Below are 17,606 nucleotides of genomic sequence, written 5' to 3'. Positions count from 1 at the left end.
CTGGACCAGTATGATGAGCACCTGACACAACTAGAAAAGGATATTTGCACAGCTAAAGAGGCTGCTCTAGATGATGCTGATCTAGAAAGTCTGGATCCAATGACTCCTGGACCTTACACTCCCCAGGTTAGTACATAGCACATTTCCCACAAGACCAAGATAGAAAACCCAGGATAATCCTAGTGGACCATGTTTTAAATAAACTTATGATACGTACATTTGAATATAGGAGATGTATCGGAGGAGAAGAGCCCCTTTTGTGTGTATGGAAGCCATCATTGCAGCTAGTCTCCACTCAGTAGCTCATGGACAGCTGAAAATTGAAGGTGCCTTTAGAGGAGAAAATTGGTGAAAAATACCAAATACAAGTTTTGCAACAGCCTGAAATAGGACTAGTTGTCATGTACACAAAGATTATCCTAAAAAGTTTGCTTGAACTGTAAAAAAAGGTTATGTAGCTGGCAAGAAAGTAAATATAAGAGGGAATATAGGAAAAAGATATTTTGCATTATGGCTATGGTTTACCTGGCAAAGAGCCCTGTGGAGAATGCTTTGCTGGCTATTCACATTAACACACAAGTTTATTAAAAAAAAAATACAGTATGTTTGTAAGGTCTGTTATCTAATATAAATCATTTTAAGTCTTTTATCTGTTAAACTACAGCCTCCAGACTACTATGACACAAACACGTCACTCAGCATGTCCCAGGAAACTCCTTTCTACCCAGATGAAAGCAATATGTCAGCCACAGAAGCAGCTACAGCGTCACTTCAGAAGAGAAGCTTGGTAATAATATGTTCACTGTATTTTGTGTAGAGCTATTTACTGTGTTTTTGCGTTATAAGACCCCTGATTTAGACCACTGAAAACAAGGAAAAAATATTTCATTCTAGTTAAACTTACCTGGTGGTCTAAGGCCATGAAGGGGATAATGCAGTGAAGGGGGTCAAAGTTTATTTAAATGATAGGGCCTTGTACCTACACATATACAGCTGCTGCATGCACAATACACTCTCAGATCTGCTACACCAGCGCTTCTCAAACTTTTTCTACTGGAGCCTCATCCAACAGACCAAGGCAATGCCTGGGCCTCACCAGACTAACCAAGAGGGTTCCTGGGCCTCACTATCTGTGGTGAAAAGCCATTTAAAAGCTGAAAATAATGCTAGGGCTACCTTTCCCCATCTCCCAAGCTCTATATACTAATAAAGCAAGTACAAAATAAATTGATAATGTTGCTAAAATGGAGATTTTTGTGAACCGTAAAAGGATTGTGGGAAAACTGGCTCCTCAGCTGGGCCTCACCAACAACTAGGGGGTGCCTCACTGGTGAGGCCCGCCTCACAGTTTGAGAAGCACTGTGCTCTACTATACACACAAGCGCTCAGTGCAGTGGAATCCTAGGTGCATTGCCTCCTGGGAAACATGAATATGCAAAAGAAGAGCCTGTGGAGCCTCATTAAAAAGTCTCAAACACAGGACTAGCCAGATATCCCTCCAGGAAGGACCCAGCCAAGGGGGGGGGGGGGGGGGGCTCCTGTAAGGAAACCACCAAAACCACCATATTAAGTGGCCCTGTGGTGGTTTTGGTGGTTTCCTTACAGCTCACAACTTGAGAGAAAATGCCTTCTGTTGGGGAGCCCAAGGCCGCTCCCTGGCATGGGGACAGGTAAGTTCGTACTTGTTATGAAATTTCCCCCTGCCCCCACCAGCTGCTAGACTTTCAAAACAGACAAACTTCTCCTTTAATTACACAGCCGACGGAGCTGTGTTCCATGAGTAATACCACGAAGATATACATTAGACACTTGGTAATGCGGAACTACAATACGGCAGACAAAACCCATTACTAGTGTTCTATGGGGAGTAGTTATACATTGTGCACATGTACACATGACCAATCTCTCTGATGTTAGCTCCACATTATAAACATATGTAATCACAATGTTAACCTTTGTTCAAGTGTACCCACATGATCCACAAACTTTTCTAGGAAACTATTGTAATTAACGAGCTCTCTTCTTATTAAGAAAGAGCTGGTAGGGGGGCTCTGTTTGGATCCAGTGAGCTGCTATCACTTTACATCACTATGGTTTTGTTCTATGGCTAGTACATCAATTTCTTCTATGTTAGGTAATTCCAAGATCCAGCACCTCTTGCCAGAATCTTCTCAGCCTCCTACACTCCATCATATGCATTAGTATTGCCTCATTAAGTTTACATTCTGATGTGGAGCGGAGGTCTATGTTATACATGGGTAATGGAGTCTTGTATACTATGTCAGGGGTCCCCAACTGGCGGACCGCGGTCCAAACCCGGACCGTGGAGGACAGCAGTCTGCAGTCTGGACCTCTGGTCAGACCTCCGACCCTTCCCGGAAGTACAGGCCGGCGGCGTACACTGAGGTCACTGGTGCGCACTCTGCTGGGGAGTCCCCGGGACATCCCAAGAGAGCGCGTATCAGCCGGGGGCCGGACCGACAGGAGAAAAGAAGACAGCTGCTAGGTGGGGGGAGAGCACACAGGGGGGCTATATACTACTGGGGGGAGCGCACAGGGGGGCTATATACTACAGGGGGAGAGCTCACAGGGGGGCTATATACTACTGGGGGGAGTGCACAGGGGGGCTATATACTACTGGCGGGAGCGCACAGGGGGGCTATATACTACTGGGGGAGCTCACATGGGGCTATATACTACAAGGGAGGAGCGCACAGGGGGCTATATACTACAGGGGGAGAGCACAGGGGGGCTATATACTACTGGGGAGAGCACAGGGGGCTATATACTACAGGGTGAGAGGGCACGGGGGGGCTATATACTACTGGGGGAGAGCAAAGGGGAGCTATATACAACAGGGGAGAAGGCATGAGGGCTATATACTACTGGGGGAGAGCGCACAGGGGGGCTATATACTACTTGGGGAGCATTTTCCCGCTAATAAGCAGCCATTCTGTATGTAAATAGTTGAACGTTTGTGAAAAGCAACAAAACACGTTTCCTACTGATCAGCTCGGACCTTCACCTGATAATAGACCCTGGTAAGTGGACCTTCACAAAAAATTGTTGAGTACCCCTGCTCTATGTATAAGATATATTTGCCACTGTCTCTGTCCCAATCAAACCTGCATTGTCCGTTCCAATACTTCCTTCCACTAATCATCTAACCGATGTCCCCCGTATCCGTCTCCCACTTATGCCTAAAAGACAGACGAAATTTGGTATGATATTTGTCAAGAAGATGATTATAAAAAAGGGAAATCAGCCCTTTGGCTGAACCTTCCTGGGATATAAATTCTAACACTGTTTTAACCCTTAGGCGACCCTGGACGTACCCTTACGTCCCGGCCCGCCCTCCCGCGTTCAGAGCGGGGCCCCGCTGCGGCCGCGCTCTGAACCGCCGCGATCCGGGGTGCCTCATGTAGCCCGGGATCGCGGCTATTAGCGGTCACGGTCTGATCGCCGTGCCTGCTAATCAGGTAATCGGAGGCAGCTGTCAAAGATGACAGCTGCCTCCGATTACCGGCTGCATATGATCGGTACTCCGATACTGAAGCCGGCCGGGGACCGCTCCAAGATGGCGCCGTCCCCGACTCGACACTCGTTTGTTTCCGGCTGCAGCAGCCGAAAGCAAACGAGTGCCGATCTCATGGATCTCTGCAGCATATCTATGCTGCAGAGATCTCAATGAGAGATCACAGTGTATATACTAGAAGTCCCCTAGGGGGGCTTCTAGTATATGTGTAAAAAAAAAAAAAAAAAAAAGTGTTGTTAATAGTAAAAAGCCCCCTCCCCTAATAAAAGTCAGAATCACCCCCCTTTTCCCTGGTTTTAAATAAAAGTAAACAAATAAATAAATTAACAAACATGTTTGCTATCGCCGCGTGCGTAATCGCCCGAACTATTAATTAATCACATTCCTGATCTCGCACGGTAAACGGTGTGAGTGCCAAAAAATCCCAAAGTGCAAAATTGCGCATTTTTGGTCGCATCAAATCCAGAAAAATTGTAATAAAAAGCGATCAAAAAGTCGTATATGCGCAATCAAGGTACCGATAGAAAGAACACATCATGGCACAAAAAATGACACCTGACTCAGCCCCATAGACCAAAGGATAAAAGCGCTATAAGCCTGGGAATGGAGCGATTTTAAGTGACGTATATTTATTAACAATGGTTTGAATTTTTTACAGGCCATCCGATACAAGAAAAGTTATACATGTTATATATCGTTTTAATCGTAACAACTTGAGGAACATATATAACAAGTCAGTTGTACCCAAGGCGAATGGCGTAAAAACACATACCCCCCAAATAAAAGAAATGCGTTTTTTAATTTCAATTTCACCACACCTTGAATTTTTTTCTGGTTTTGCAGTGTACTTTATGCAAAAATTCTGCCTGTTATTGCAAAGTACAATTAGTGACGCAAAAGATAAGGGCTCATGTGGGTTTCTAGGTGGAAAAATGGAAGTGCTATGGCCTTTTAAACACAAGGAGGAAAAAACGAAAATGCAAAAATTGAAATTGGCCGGGTCCTCTAAGGGTTAAGGACAGCTGTATAGGGACTGTCTTTTCCTGTTATTGATATGCAAGCCTCAGTTGTAGATTTTGAAAAAAATAGGCATTAAGAAGATTAAATGAGGCACATAAGTCTTCAAAAGATGCAATCTTTCCACTAATTAATGCAAAAAGTAAACTCCATGGGGGAGATTTATCAAACATGATGGAAAGTGAAACTGGCTCAGTAGCCCATAGAAACAAATCAGGTTCCACCTTTCATTATTGAAAGAATCAGTAAGGAATAAAAAGTGGAATCTGATTGGTTGCTAGGGGCAACTAAGACAATTCTACTTTACACCATGTTTGATAAATCTCCCATAATGTCTTAGATCTATTTGTTTTCAACTGTTTTTGTGGTTTCACAAAGGCCACAGACCCCTTGCTCTAGTTATAAGTAGGAGCCAAAACACACTAATCTGATATGCCAAAAGATTTCTTTTAACTTGGTCTCACATTAAAGATTTTGTTGCTACTAATTATTTTTTATTTATTTATTTATTTTTTTGCAATTTTTATTTGCAGATGAGACTAGGAAGAAACCATCTAGGGGAAGATGATTCAGATGTTGATATTGAAGGATTTGAAGATGGGGATGATGATGATGATGATGATGATGATGATGGGAAACCTAAGACTCCAGCCCCTGTAGGCTTTTTTTTCTCATAGTGTTTTGATAAGTTTACAAACCAATTTAACTGCATCGATTTCTATTTCTTTTTATGTCTGAAAATGTAGGAGGTTGAAGATGTTGATGGGGATTTGGCTGAGGAAGATGAGAATATAGTACCGCAGACTCAGGCCAGTGTATTATATGAAGATTTACTGATGTCAGATGGCGAAGATGATGATGATGGAAGTGATGAGGAAGGAGATAATCCTTTCTCTTGTGAGTAAATTGTTGATAATATACAGTGATGATGCTGTGTGTGATAGTTTAAATGTCTAGCTCTGTAAATTCATTTATCTTTCAGAATTAATTGTAGTTAGCAGTTTTTGTGTGCTTCTTACATTGATCATACTTTAGGAAATGTCGTAAGTTATGGATTTTCCAACACTTTTACACTTATATTATACAGCCATACAACTTAGTGAGAGTGGCAGTGACTCGGACATTGAGTCAGGAGGAATTAGACCTAAACAACCTCACATGCTGCAGGAGAATACCCGACTTGGCATGGAAAACGATGAAAGTATGATGTCATATGGAGAAGGAATGGAGACGTCACAAGGCATGGAAGACAGCAATATCAGGTCTGTGGTGGCAATAAGTTATTTTCATTGTATAAGAATAAAAAATGTGGCATGATACTGCACATTGTAAAGAGTACCTGTCATTAAAAAACAAACAAAAAAAACTTGTAATATGTCAGAGAGACATATCAAAAGTTTTTATTGGCCAGGGTGTAAGTGCTCCTTACTGATCAGTAGAGCGAGCAAGGAGATTACCCCTTCCCTCCCTGCTCTCTGTCTGCAACCTAGATGCCCTCCGCGTTCATAGACTTTATAGGCCCACACCATTGATGGTCCATCTAGGTCAGTGTTTCTCAACCTCCATCCCTCAGCTGTATCACCTGAATGAGAAAGATCCCGTAAGTTTATAGGGCAAGGAGAGAGGCAGCACATGTCTCCCTTCACTTGTTCTCCTGATCAATAGTTTTGACGTGTCTCTCCGTCTAAAGTTTTTTGGGTTTTTTTTGTCAGGTCTGCTTTTAACAAAACCTTCTGTACCAAAGATAACAGTATATAAAGGCCATGTAATGCAGCCACAGAATGAACACATACTGCCACCAAATAGTTACAAAATTTTATCGCCACATTGTGTTACCTCCTAAAATCCAAAACCAATATCACCAATAATATTACACATGGGACAAATAATACTTCTAATAATAATTAATAACTAGATTTGCATTTCCAGGGAAATACATAGCGCTTGAAAAGAGCGCCCCTTTACCAGTGACTTCCTTTTAAAAGAAACTTTAATCCTGGGTGCCGTCCCTTTAAGAGCGACTTGGGTCCCATCCCTTTGAGAGCAACTTGGCTCCCGTTCCTTTAAGAGCAACATGGGTCCCTTTAGGAGTGACCTGGGTCGCTTTAAGAGCGACCTGGGTCCCTTCGCTCTTAAAGGGACCCAGGTCGCTCTTAAAGGGACCCAGGTCGTTCTCAAAGGGACCCAGGTCGCTCTTAAAGGGACCCAAGTCCCTCTTAACCCCTTGCCGCAAAATGACGTTCCTGGCGCGTCATGTAAAGCAGGTAGTTAATGCAACATGACGTTCCAGGAACGTCATGCTTTCCCTGCCTCCCCCCGCTGTCCCTATGTAAGATCTGGCAGCAGGAGGAGGCTGTGTCACACAGCCTCCTCCTGCTGCCTCTGTCCGGAGGGTAGCCGCGCTCCCCCCCGGGCAGTTAACCCCATAAACGCCGCGGTCAATGCGACCGCAGCGTCTATGGGGAGATTTGTGTCCTTCCGCCGATTGGGCGGCGGGTGGAGGCTGCAGCACGTTGCCTCCCCGCACCGCCACAACAGGTATGTCCCCCGGCCCCCCTTCCCTCGTCCCCCGATACCGGAGATCGCCGCTATTACCGTTATAGCGGTGATCTCTGATACCGGGAATTACCGGCGCCGCCGACAGCTTTCATCTCCCCCCAACGTGAATCCACGGTGGGGGGAGATGAAAAATGTCCCCTCAGACCCCAGATCAGACCCCAGATCACCCTCCCCGGGCAGCCATTAGATCCAAGATGGCCGCCCCCATCCCTGTGACCAGACATAGTCTGATCACAGGGATGGAAATGAATAAATGATCAAAGCCCCATGCTCTCCGCCACCGGAGGTAGCGGAGAGCATGGGGCAGTGATCCGGGACCCCCCTGTGTGGTCCCGGAGCAGGCGATCGGCGGTATATACTATATAGCGCTGATCGCCTGTTCCCAGTGCAAAGAAGCACTTTTTATCCCCTGTCACCATAAATGATTGGTGACAGGGGATAAAAAGTGATAGTGTCGCCCCCCCACCCCCCCAGTCACCCCTGTCCCCCAGTCACCCCCCATTCCCCATATACATTACCTGATCCTGGAGCTCCTTCCTCCTCGACGTCCTGGCTGGTTATGAAGTGCGCATGCGCTCCACAACCAGCCAACTCTGAAAATTTAAAGTGACAGAGACCAATTTGGTCTCTGTCACTGAACTATGAGTACTGTGATAGAAAATACACAGTAATACAGTGAAACAAATGTGTAAAAGTACAAAAAGTGACAAACATACAAAAAAATAAAACACACACTTTTTATTATAGTAATAAGTGCAGTTTACCCCTAACCCCCCAGATTACCCGTAATCGCCCCAGGTTGTCCGTAATCACGCCAGATTGCACCACCTGACCGCCGCGCGTTGCCTCTGACCGCCTCCAGATTGCCGTAACCAACCCAAATTACATGCAAGCACTTCAGTTTATCCGTAACCAACCCAGATTGTCCGTAACCACCTCACGTTGGCCGTAACCATAGCAGGTTGTCTGTAACCACCTCCAGATTACCCATAACCACCCCGCATTACCTGTAATCTAATTTTTTTATTGTATTTTAGTAACTGCGCTGTTCTAATAACTATTACTAGCTGCAGTTTTGCTCCAGCAAATTGGCGCTCCCTTCCTTCTGAGCCCTGCTGTGTGCCCATACAGTGGTTTATGCCCACATATGGGGTACTGTTCTACTCAAGAGAACCTGCGTTACAGATTTTGGGGTGAATTTTCTCCCCTGTTCCTCGTGAAATTGAGAAATTTCAAACTAAAGGAACATATTATTGGAAAAATTTGAGTTTTTCATTTTTACTGTCTAGTTTTGAATACTTTCCTCCAATACCTGTGGGGTCAAAATGCTCACCACACCCCAAGATGAATTTTCTGAGGGGTGCACTTTCCTAAATGGGGTGGCTTTTGGGGGGGTTCTCTTCTGCGGACACTACAGTGGCTCTGCAAACACACCTGGCGCTCAGAAACTTCTTCAGCAAAATCTGCACTGAAAATGCTAATTGGCGCTCCTTCCCTTCTGAGCCCTGTTGTGTGCCCATACAGAGGTTTATGCCCGCGTATGGGGTACCGTTGTATTCAGAAGAACCTGCGTTACAGATTTTGTGGTACTTTTTTTCTCCTGTTCCTCGAGAAATTGAGAAATTTCAAACTAAACTAACATATTATTGGAAAAATTCAGGTTTTTCATTTTAACTATCTAGTTTTGAATACTAATACCTGTGGGGTCAAAATGCTCACCACACCCCAAAATGAATTCTTTGAGGGGTTAACTTTCCAAAATGGGGTGACTTATGGGGGTTTTTCTCTCTGCTGACACTACAGGGGCACTGCAAACGCAGCTGGCGCTCGGAAACTTCTTCAGCAAAATCTGCATTAAAAAAGCTAATTGGCGCTCCCTTCCTTCTGAGCCCCGCTGTGTGCCCATACGGTGGTTTACGCCCATATATGGGGTACTGTTGTACTCAGGAGAACCTGCTTTACAAATTTGGGCATGCTTTTTTTCTCATGTTCCTTTTGAAAATGAGAAACTTTAATCTAAACGTATATATTATTGGAAAATTTAAAGTTTCCATTTTTTACTGCCTAATGGTGAACACTTTCCTCCAGCCCCTGTAGGGTTAAAATGCTCATTATACCCTTAGATAAATTTTTTTAAGGTGTCTAGTTTCCAAAATGGGGTCACTTATGGGGGTTTCCTGTATACAAGCCTCCTAAATCCATTTAAAAAAAGAACTGGTCCCTAAAAAAAAATCCGTTTTGGAAATTTCATGAAAATTTGATAATTTGCTGATACATTTCTAAGCTCCATAACACCCTAAAAAAGTAAAATATGTTTACCAAATTATGCCAGAATAAAGAGGACATATTGGTAATGTGAATTAGTAACTAATTTATGTGCTATGACTTCCTTTTTTAAGAAGCAGAGAATTTTAAAGTTCATAAAATACACATTTTTCTAATTTTTCATGATATTTTGTTGTTTTTCACAAAAAACCACAAAGTAGTGACCAAATTTTGCCACTAACATAAAGTGCCATATGTGACGAAAAAAGAATCTCAGAATCGCTAGCATACATTAAAGCATCACTGAGCTATAAGCGCATAAAGTGAGACAGGTCAGATTTTGAAAAATGGGCTTGGCCATTAAGGCCAAAACAGGCTTTAGAGGCAAGGGGTTAAAGGGACCCAGTTCACTCTTAAAGGGATCCAGATCGCTCTTAAAGGGACCAATTTCACTCTTAAAGGGACCCAGGTCGCTCTTAAAGGGACCAATTTCATTCTTAAAGGGACCCATTTCCCTTAAAGGGACCCAGGTAGCTCTTAACCTCTTAACGACACATGACGGGTATACCCGTCATGCGGCCGTTAAGAGTAAACCGAGAGGGCTCCCGGCGTGAGCCCTCTCTGCAGCGCGCGGTCCCCGGTTGCTAAGTGCAGCCAGGGACCGCGTGTATTAGCCGGCGCGGACGATCGCCGCGGCTGGCTAATTAACTATTCAAATGCCACTGTCAAAGCTGACAGCTGCATTTGAATAGCAGCTGTGCCCCCTCTCCCTGGTGTCCAGTGGGGGATCTCCCCCGCGAGATGCGATCGCGGAGGGGAGATCTGTTCTAATGAGCCGGCCGGGGCTCAGCGTCGGAATGACGCTGATCCCGGCTCGGCAATCTATTTAGATGGTCTGCAGCAGACCATTATAATAGAGCACCGATCTGATGGATCATTGCTCTATTATATACACAGGATTGATCTCAATGGGAGATCAGTTCTGTGTATATAGAAGTCCCCCAGGGGGCTTTATATTACTGTAAGGGAAAGTTAAAAAAAGGGTTTTTATTAATAAAAAATCCTCTCCACTAATAAAAGTCTGAATCACCCCCCTTTTCCCATTTTACAAATAAAAATAAATAAATAAACATGTTTGCTATCGCCGCGTGCGTAATCGCCCAAACTATTAAATAATCACATTCCTGATCTCGCACGGTAAACGGTGTAAGCGCAAAAAAATCCCAAAGTGCAAAATTGCGCATTTTTGGTCGCATCAAATCCAGAAAAAATGTAATATAAAGCGATAAAAAAGTCGCATATGCGCAATCAAGGTACCGATAGAAAGAACACATCATGGCGCAAAAAATGACACCTGACACAGCCCCATAGACCAAAGGATAAAAGCGCTATAAGCCTGGGAATAGAGCGATTTTAAGGAACGTATATTTGTTAACAATGGTTTTAATTTTTTACAGGCCATCAGATACAATAAAAGTTATACATGTTACATATCGTTTTAATTGTAATGACTTGAGGAACATATATAACAACTACGTTTTTCCATAAGACACACGGCGTAAAAATGAAGCCCCCCTAAAGAAAAATAATTGCTTTTTTTTTTTCAATTTCACTGCGCATATAATTTTTTTCTGGTTTCGCAGCATATTTTATGGAAAAATTCAGCCTGTCATTGCGAAGTACAATTAGTGACGCAAAAAATAAGGGCTCATGTGGGTCTGTAGGTGTAAAATGCAAGTGCTATGGCCTTTTAAGCACATGGAGGAAAAAACGAAAACGCAAAAACGATATATTCCGGAACATAAAGAAAGGAGAGCTAACCCACCCCCTATCATCTCACTTTAAAGAAATACACGGCTGTGACCCCTTCCAACTGACATTTACAGCTATACAGAGTGTCCAGAAAGATTGGAGAGGGGGCGACTATATAAGCAAAATGTCCAGAATTGAGTCTCAGAGGATATTTGAATTTGATAGTCTCGAGCCTATGGGCTTGAATGCAGAGATGAAAGTATTTGGTTTTCTGTAATAACTAAGAATCCCTCGGTCCTGGTGACCTCTGTGCCATGGGCGATTCCGTGCCTGGCCGTCTTACACGGCGCCGGAGCCGCCCCTGCCACCTTGGTTATTATGACCATATAGCATTGTATCTGCATAACTCATTGCGGATTTTTATATGTCTATACTGAAATTGGCATAGTTTATAGGGTCCACGCTATATATGTATGGTCTGTCCTCCATACCACATAAATGATCTATTATAAACAATACAATGTTACATACCCTGCAAGTCATCACATCAACATTCACACAATAAGTTTCAATCTATACAATCTTCTAGGGATGCTCTGTGCCTTTAGTCTGAATACTATATAATTTGATGACACAACACACACAATTTATATAATCCTTGCAAGTGTATTGTATGTAATCTGAGACATAACCGATCTTCTGTAAATAATACCAACTGTAATTATATCACCTATGCAATTTATTATTTGAATCCTAATCTTTTAGTACCCTATTCACATTATGCGGTTATAATGCGTTTTTTGAAGTCTGCCCAATATGACAATTTTCCTTGTGACATATTTGTGGTTCTAGAAGAATATATTGATAATTCCTTTCTATTACTTTCTATCAACATCTGTCTACTTATGAGCATATGTTCATGTCTATGTTTTTGAAATATCTGAATGTAGCAAACACTAAATTATGACCTGGAACACTCTGGTCCGGTCCATACTTTCCCTTTAACACAGGACCAATAAGAGGACTAGGTATAAATACCCTCCACAGAGGAGGTCAATACTGAACATTACCATTGCCACTGATGAAGGGGTTAATTTTAAAGAACCTTGAAACGCGTTTGGCACACAATATTGTGGACTAATACCATATAGGATTAGCCACTATCATTTTTATCACTCAACTTATTTTTTCCATTTTCAATTTATACTTTTTTATTCCATCTCCTGTTGCACAATATCGCTCTTTTCTGGGGGGCCCCCCGAGTCTATTTCAATATCCCCTACATCCATAGCCACTACTTATAATCCATATTCATATCCACATCTCCATCACCCCGGAACGGAGTGGTCAGGAACGAGAGTGACGCTGGGATGCTGTGCGCAAATCCAACTGTAGAAGACACGAGGACGCGCTGCAGGACCGGTCCAGCCTGAAGCCGTGATCACCGACCGGCCTCTTCACAAAGGAAACCAGTAGAGGAAGCGCCTCACTACCAGCCGCTCCAGGACGGGTGAGAGGCGTTACAAACGCCGCTACATCGCAGTTCGTTACTATTGTTTACTTCCCACTTATGAATTGTATCAATGAACTGATGTGGAATCACAACATGTATGCAACACAGAGTTAGTTGTAATGAGACTGCATATATAACCAAACGGACTATATCTGGAGAGTGGAAGGATTAAAGTCTCAGACTATCACTTAACTATCTTTTATCACTTATTTTGTTCTGATCGAGCACAAACTACATCGTGCCTTTTTGAAACAGTGGCTCATAAGAGATGAATCCAGGGGTCTAACATTATACTAGTGTGAAATACAACTATATACCTGGCCAGCACCTAGCGGTACCGCAATATACAGAGACTATGTTTTATTATTATTTTTAATTTTTAATTTTTATTTTATTTATATATTTTTTTCTCTTCTTTTTTCTTCCTTTTTCTTATCTCGCCTCCTTTTATGCAATATACCTTTATGCAATATTTACTATTTGTTGGTTTTACTATGTTTTATATCACACAATCATGTTTATTATAAGTACTGCTTATTGAATCACATTAAATCTATATCTACTGTATGAAGTAGGGCTGATTTCTGGTCTTGAGGACTATACACTATTTTCATTATTCTATTTGAGCCTTAATGACCAGGTTAATTTTTCTAAATCTGACCTGTCTCACTTTATGTGCTTATAGCTCAGTGATGCTTTAACATATGCTAGCGATTCTGAGATTGTTTTTTTGTAACACATGGTACTTTATATTAGTGGCAAAATTTGGTCACTATCTTTTGTGTTTTTTGTGAAAAACATAAAAATATCATGAAAAATTTGCACTTAACAAACTTTGAAATTCTCTACTTCTAAAAAAAGAAAGTCATATCACATAAATTAGTTACTAGGTCACACTACCAATATAGAGATGTGTCACAGCCTCAGAGTTATGCCGGGCTAGACACATCTCTATTCTCCGGCATCGGGATCTCGTGGCTCAGGATCCTCGACAGCAAACTCTTGGACTGGCTGCTGCGGCTACTCCGTCTGTCTTCGTTGATAGCGCTACAAGGTGTTGTACTCTTTGTACAACACAAAAAGGTGAGCATAACCATATGTGCTCCCCCTTCCCACCCGAGTATTGATGTTATTACCCTATGGCGCCTCTCTCTTCCTTTTAGCCTGCTTCACACTACCAATATGTCCTCTTTATTCTGGCATAATTTCGTAAACATTTTACTTTTCTTGGGTGTTAAGGGGCTTAGAAATGTATCAGCAAATTATCAATTTTTCATGAAATTTCCAAAACTAAATTTTTTAGGGACCAGTTCTTTAAGTGTGTTTAGGAGGCTTGTATACTTGAAACCCCCATAAATGACCCCATTTTGGAAACTACACACCCTAAGGAATTAATCTAGGGGTATAATGAGCATTTTAACCCTACAGGGGCTGGAGGAAAGTATTCACAATTAGGCCGTAAAAAAATGAAAAATAGAAATTTTCAAATAATATGTTCGTTCAGATTAAAGTATCTCATTTTCACAAGCAACAGGAGACAAAAAGTACCCCAAAATTTGTAACGCAGGTCCTCCTGAGTACAATGGTACCCCACATGGGGGCATAAACCACTGTATGGGCACACAGTAGGCCTCAGAATGAAGGGAGCGCCAATTAGCATTTTCAGTGCAGATTTTTCTGAAGAAGTTTCTGAGCGCCGGGTGCGTTTGCAGCGCCCCTGTAGTGTCCGCAGAAGAGAAACCCCCCAAAAGTCACCCCATTTTGGAAAGGGCACCCCTCAAAAAAGTCATCTTGGGCTGCAGTGAGCATTTTGACCCCACAGGTATTAGAAGAAAGGATTCAAAATTAGAAAGTAAAAATGAAAAAAATTAATTTTTTCAATAATTTGTTTTAGTTTGAAATTTCTCAATTTCACGAGAAACAGTAGAGAAAATGCACCGCAAAATCTGTAACGCAGGTTCTCCTGAGTACAACGGTACCTCATATGTGGGCATAAACCGCTGTATGGGCACGCAGAAGGGCTCAGAAGGAAGGAGCATTATTTTGCTGGAGCAAAACCGCAGCTAGTATTTGTTATTAGAATAGCGCAGTTGCTAAAAAAATTTTTTTTTTTAAATGAGATTACAGGTAATCTGGGGTGGTGACGGGCAACCTTGGAGTGTTTACTTGCTATCTGGGGTGGTGACAGGCAATTTGGGGTGGTACGAGCAGTCTCTGGCAATCTGGGGGTGTTTATGGACAATCTGGGGGTGTTTACTGGCAATCTGGGGGTGTTTACTGGCAATCTGGGGTGGTTACGGGCAATCTGGGGTGTTTACTGGCTATCTGGGTTGGTTACGGGCAATCTGGGGTGGTTACGGACAATCTGTGGGTTTTTACTGCCTATATGGGGTGGTAACGGACAATCTGGGGGTGTTTACTGGCTATCTGAGTTGGTGACTGGCAATCTGGGGGGGGATCACAGGCAAACTGGGGTGGTGATGGTCAATCTGGGGGAGGAGTGACAGGCAATCTGGGGTGGGTATGGGCAATCTGGGGTGGATACGGGCAATCTGGGGTGGTTACGGGCAATCTGTAGTGGTTATGGGTAGCCTGTGGTAATCTGGGGTGGTTACATGCAATCTGGGGGTGTTTACTGGGGTGGTTACGGGTAATCTGAGTATTTACAGGTAAACTGGAGTGGTTATGAATAATCTGGGGTGGTTACAGGTAATGTGGGGTGGTTACAGGTAATGTGGGGGTGGTTACAGGTAATGTGGGGGTGGTTACTGGTAATGTGCGGGTGGTTACAGGTAATGCGGAGTGGTTACAGGTAATGCGGAGTGGTTACAGGTAATGCGGAGTGGTTACAGGTAATGCGGGGCACTTGACTTTTTATCCTGTTACCAATGATTTTTGGTGACGGGACAAAAAGTGCCAGCAGCATTTGGAACAAGTGATCAGTGGTATATAGTATATACCGCTGATCACTTGTACCAGGAACACATCGGCTAGTCCCTGATCATTGCCCCATGCTCTCCGCCACCTCTGGTAGTGGAGAGAATGAGAGTTTGATCTTTTTTTAAGGGTACAAACACACTATCCGCAGCGAGTTTCTGGCTGCGTATTCGCAGCGACACTCGCTGAGGATCCCGGCCATGTGTACTCAATGGCAGACAAACTCGCAGTGGGGATGTACATCCCTGCTCAGAGTTTGTCCGTAGCTCGCCCTGTTAACTCCCCGGCCGCCGGAGACTATGCACCAGCTAATCCCGGCTATGGGCTCCCGACGTCTTCACGGCCCGTTCAGCCAATCAGTGCTGCGGTGGGGCAGCGCACTGATTGGCTGAGCGGGACGTGCCGGGAGTCAGCGAAGGACCAGATGATGTATAGTCGGGACCAGGTGATGTATAGTCTCCGGCGGGGGGTTAACGGGTCTGCCTTTGGACAAACTCTGTACATCCCTGCTGTGAGTTTCCCTCAATGTACATCCCTGCTGCGAGTTTGTCTGCCATTGAGTACACAGGGCCGGGATCCTCAGCGAGTCTACATTTATCTCCTCTCACTGTGGATTAACGGTGAGAGGACATGAAACCATGCAATGCCCGTTACCGGTGGCTGCCGTTATACTGGTAATAACGGCGATCGTTGGTGCGGGGACTGGCCGGGACTGAGCCCACACTCTGCCCCGACTTCTCAGCGACTACGGTAGCTGAGAGGAGGGGGCTGCGAGCATTACCGGCGCTGCTGCACTATTCTGCACCATCGCCATAAAGAGCTGATAGCAGCAGAATAGAGCCCATTAGTGATCGCCGTAAAAATTCATATCGGCGGTCACTAATAACATAATACATGTATTCTCTGGGTCACTACGGTTACGGCGATACCACATTTGTATAGGTTTTTTTAACTATTATCACTTTGGCGCAATAGAAACTATCTTCCTAGCCAAAACCCACAAAAACTGTCTCCACAATGCAAGATCCATAGCGTTCTTATCTTTTGCGCGACAGAGCTGGTTTTGGGCTTATTTTATGCGGGAAGATCTGTAGTTTCTATTGATACCAAGTTTTATATGTATATGACTTTTTGATCTCTTATGATGTATTTTCTAAAGTGGATTGATAAAATACAACTATTCTGGTACTGTTTTTTATTTATTTTTTTACAGCGTGTGTCGTGCGATATAATTATTGATATAGTTTTATAGATTGGGTCGTTACGGACGTAGCGATACCAAATATGTATATGATTTGTGTTTTTTGATCACTTATATGTAATGTTTTATAGTGTATGGGGAATGTAATGCATTTTTATTATGGGGGAGGGGGGGGCTGGGTGGATTGTGTTTGGTGCACTTTTTTTTTTACTTTTTTACACTAATGTACAATACTGTACACTAGTGTAACACTTTTCTCACATTATACAATACACTGTACTGCTTCTGCAGTACAGTGTATTGTATCATGTGACCATCCTGCTGACAGGCAGTAGCACAGCCACCCCTGTCAGCAGGATGGCTTATCCGTGGTAAGTCCGGGGGCCTTCATTAGGCCCCTGGAGTTACCATGGAGACGTCCGGGCGACCGGACGGTGCCGCGGGACCTCCGATCACGTAAGTGGACCTGCGGCGCCGTCCGGTACACACCGGAACCCGTCAGATGCCACTGTCATGCTTTGACAGCGGCATTTAACGGGTTAAATGGGCGTACGCATCGGAATAAAGCCCATTTCTGCCCACCGTGAAAAGGCAGCACGGCGGTCACTAAGGGGTTAAAGGGACCCAGGTCGCTCTTTAAGGGACCCAGGTTGCTCTTTAAGGGACCCAGGTTGCTCTTTAAGGGACCCAGGTTGCTCTTTAAGGGACCCAGGTCGCTCTTTAAGGGACCCAGGTCGCTCTTTAAGGGACCCAGGTCGCTCTTTAAGGGACCCAGGTCGCTCTTTAAGGGACCCAGGTCGCTCTTTAAGGGACCCAGGTCGCTCTTT

The 17,606-nt window shown here is 43.7% G+C and overlaps 1 protein-coding gene across 3 annotated transcripts in view; it reads left to right on the top strand.

Annotated features, from left to right (window-relative positions):
• The window catches only part of TAF1 (TATA-box binding protein associated factor 1), a 221,148-nt gene that overhangs the window by 164,189 nt on the left and 39,353 nt on the right, over positions 1-17,606 (top strand). For all 3 annotated transcript variants that reach the window (XM_069943702.1, XM_069943701.1, XM_069943704.1), the window contains exons 35-39: positions 10-126; positions 665-787; positions 5,086-5,208; positions 5,299-5,449; positions 5,640-5,814. In XM_069943702.1, the coding sequence (XP_069799803.1) occupies positions 10-126; positions 665-787; positions 5,086-5,208; positions 5,299-5,449; positions 5,640-5,814 (689 nt within the window). The remainder of the gene's footprint in view (positions 1-9; positions 127-664; positions 788-5,085; positions 5,209-5,298; positions 5,450-5,639; positions 5,815-17,606) is intronic.

Source organism: Dendropsophus ebraccatus, chromosome 10 (genome assembly GCF_027789765.1).
Source record: "Dendropsophus ebraccatus isolate aDenEbr1 chromosome 10, aDenEbr1.pat, whole genome shotgun sequence".
NCBI classification, from domain to species: domain Eukaryota; kingdom Metazoa; phylum Chordata; class Amphibia; order Anura; family Hylidae; genus Dendropsophus; species Dendropsophus ebraccatus.
Note: the sequence above shows the minus strand (reverse complement) of the source record. Positions and strands in the feature narration are given on the sequence as shown.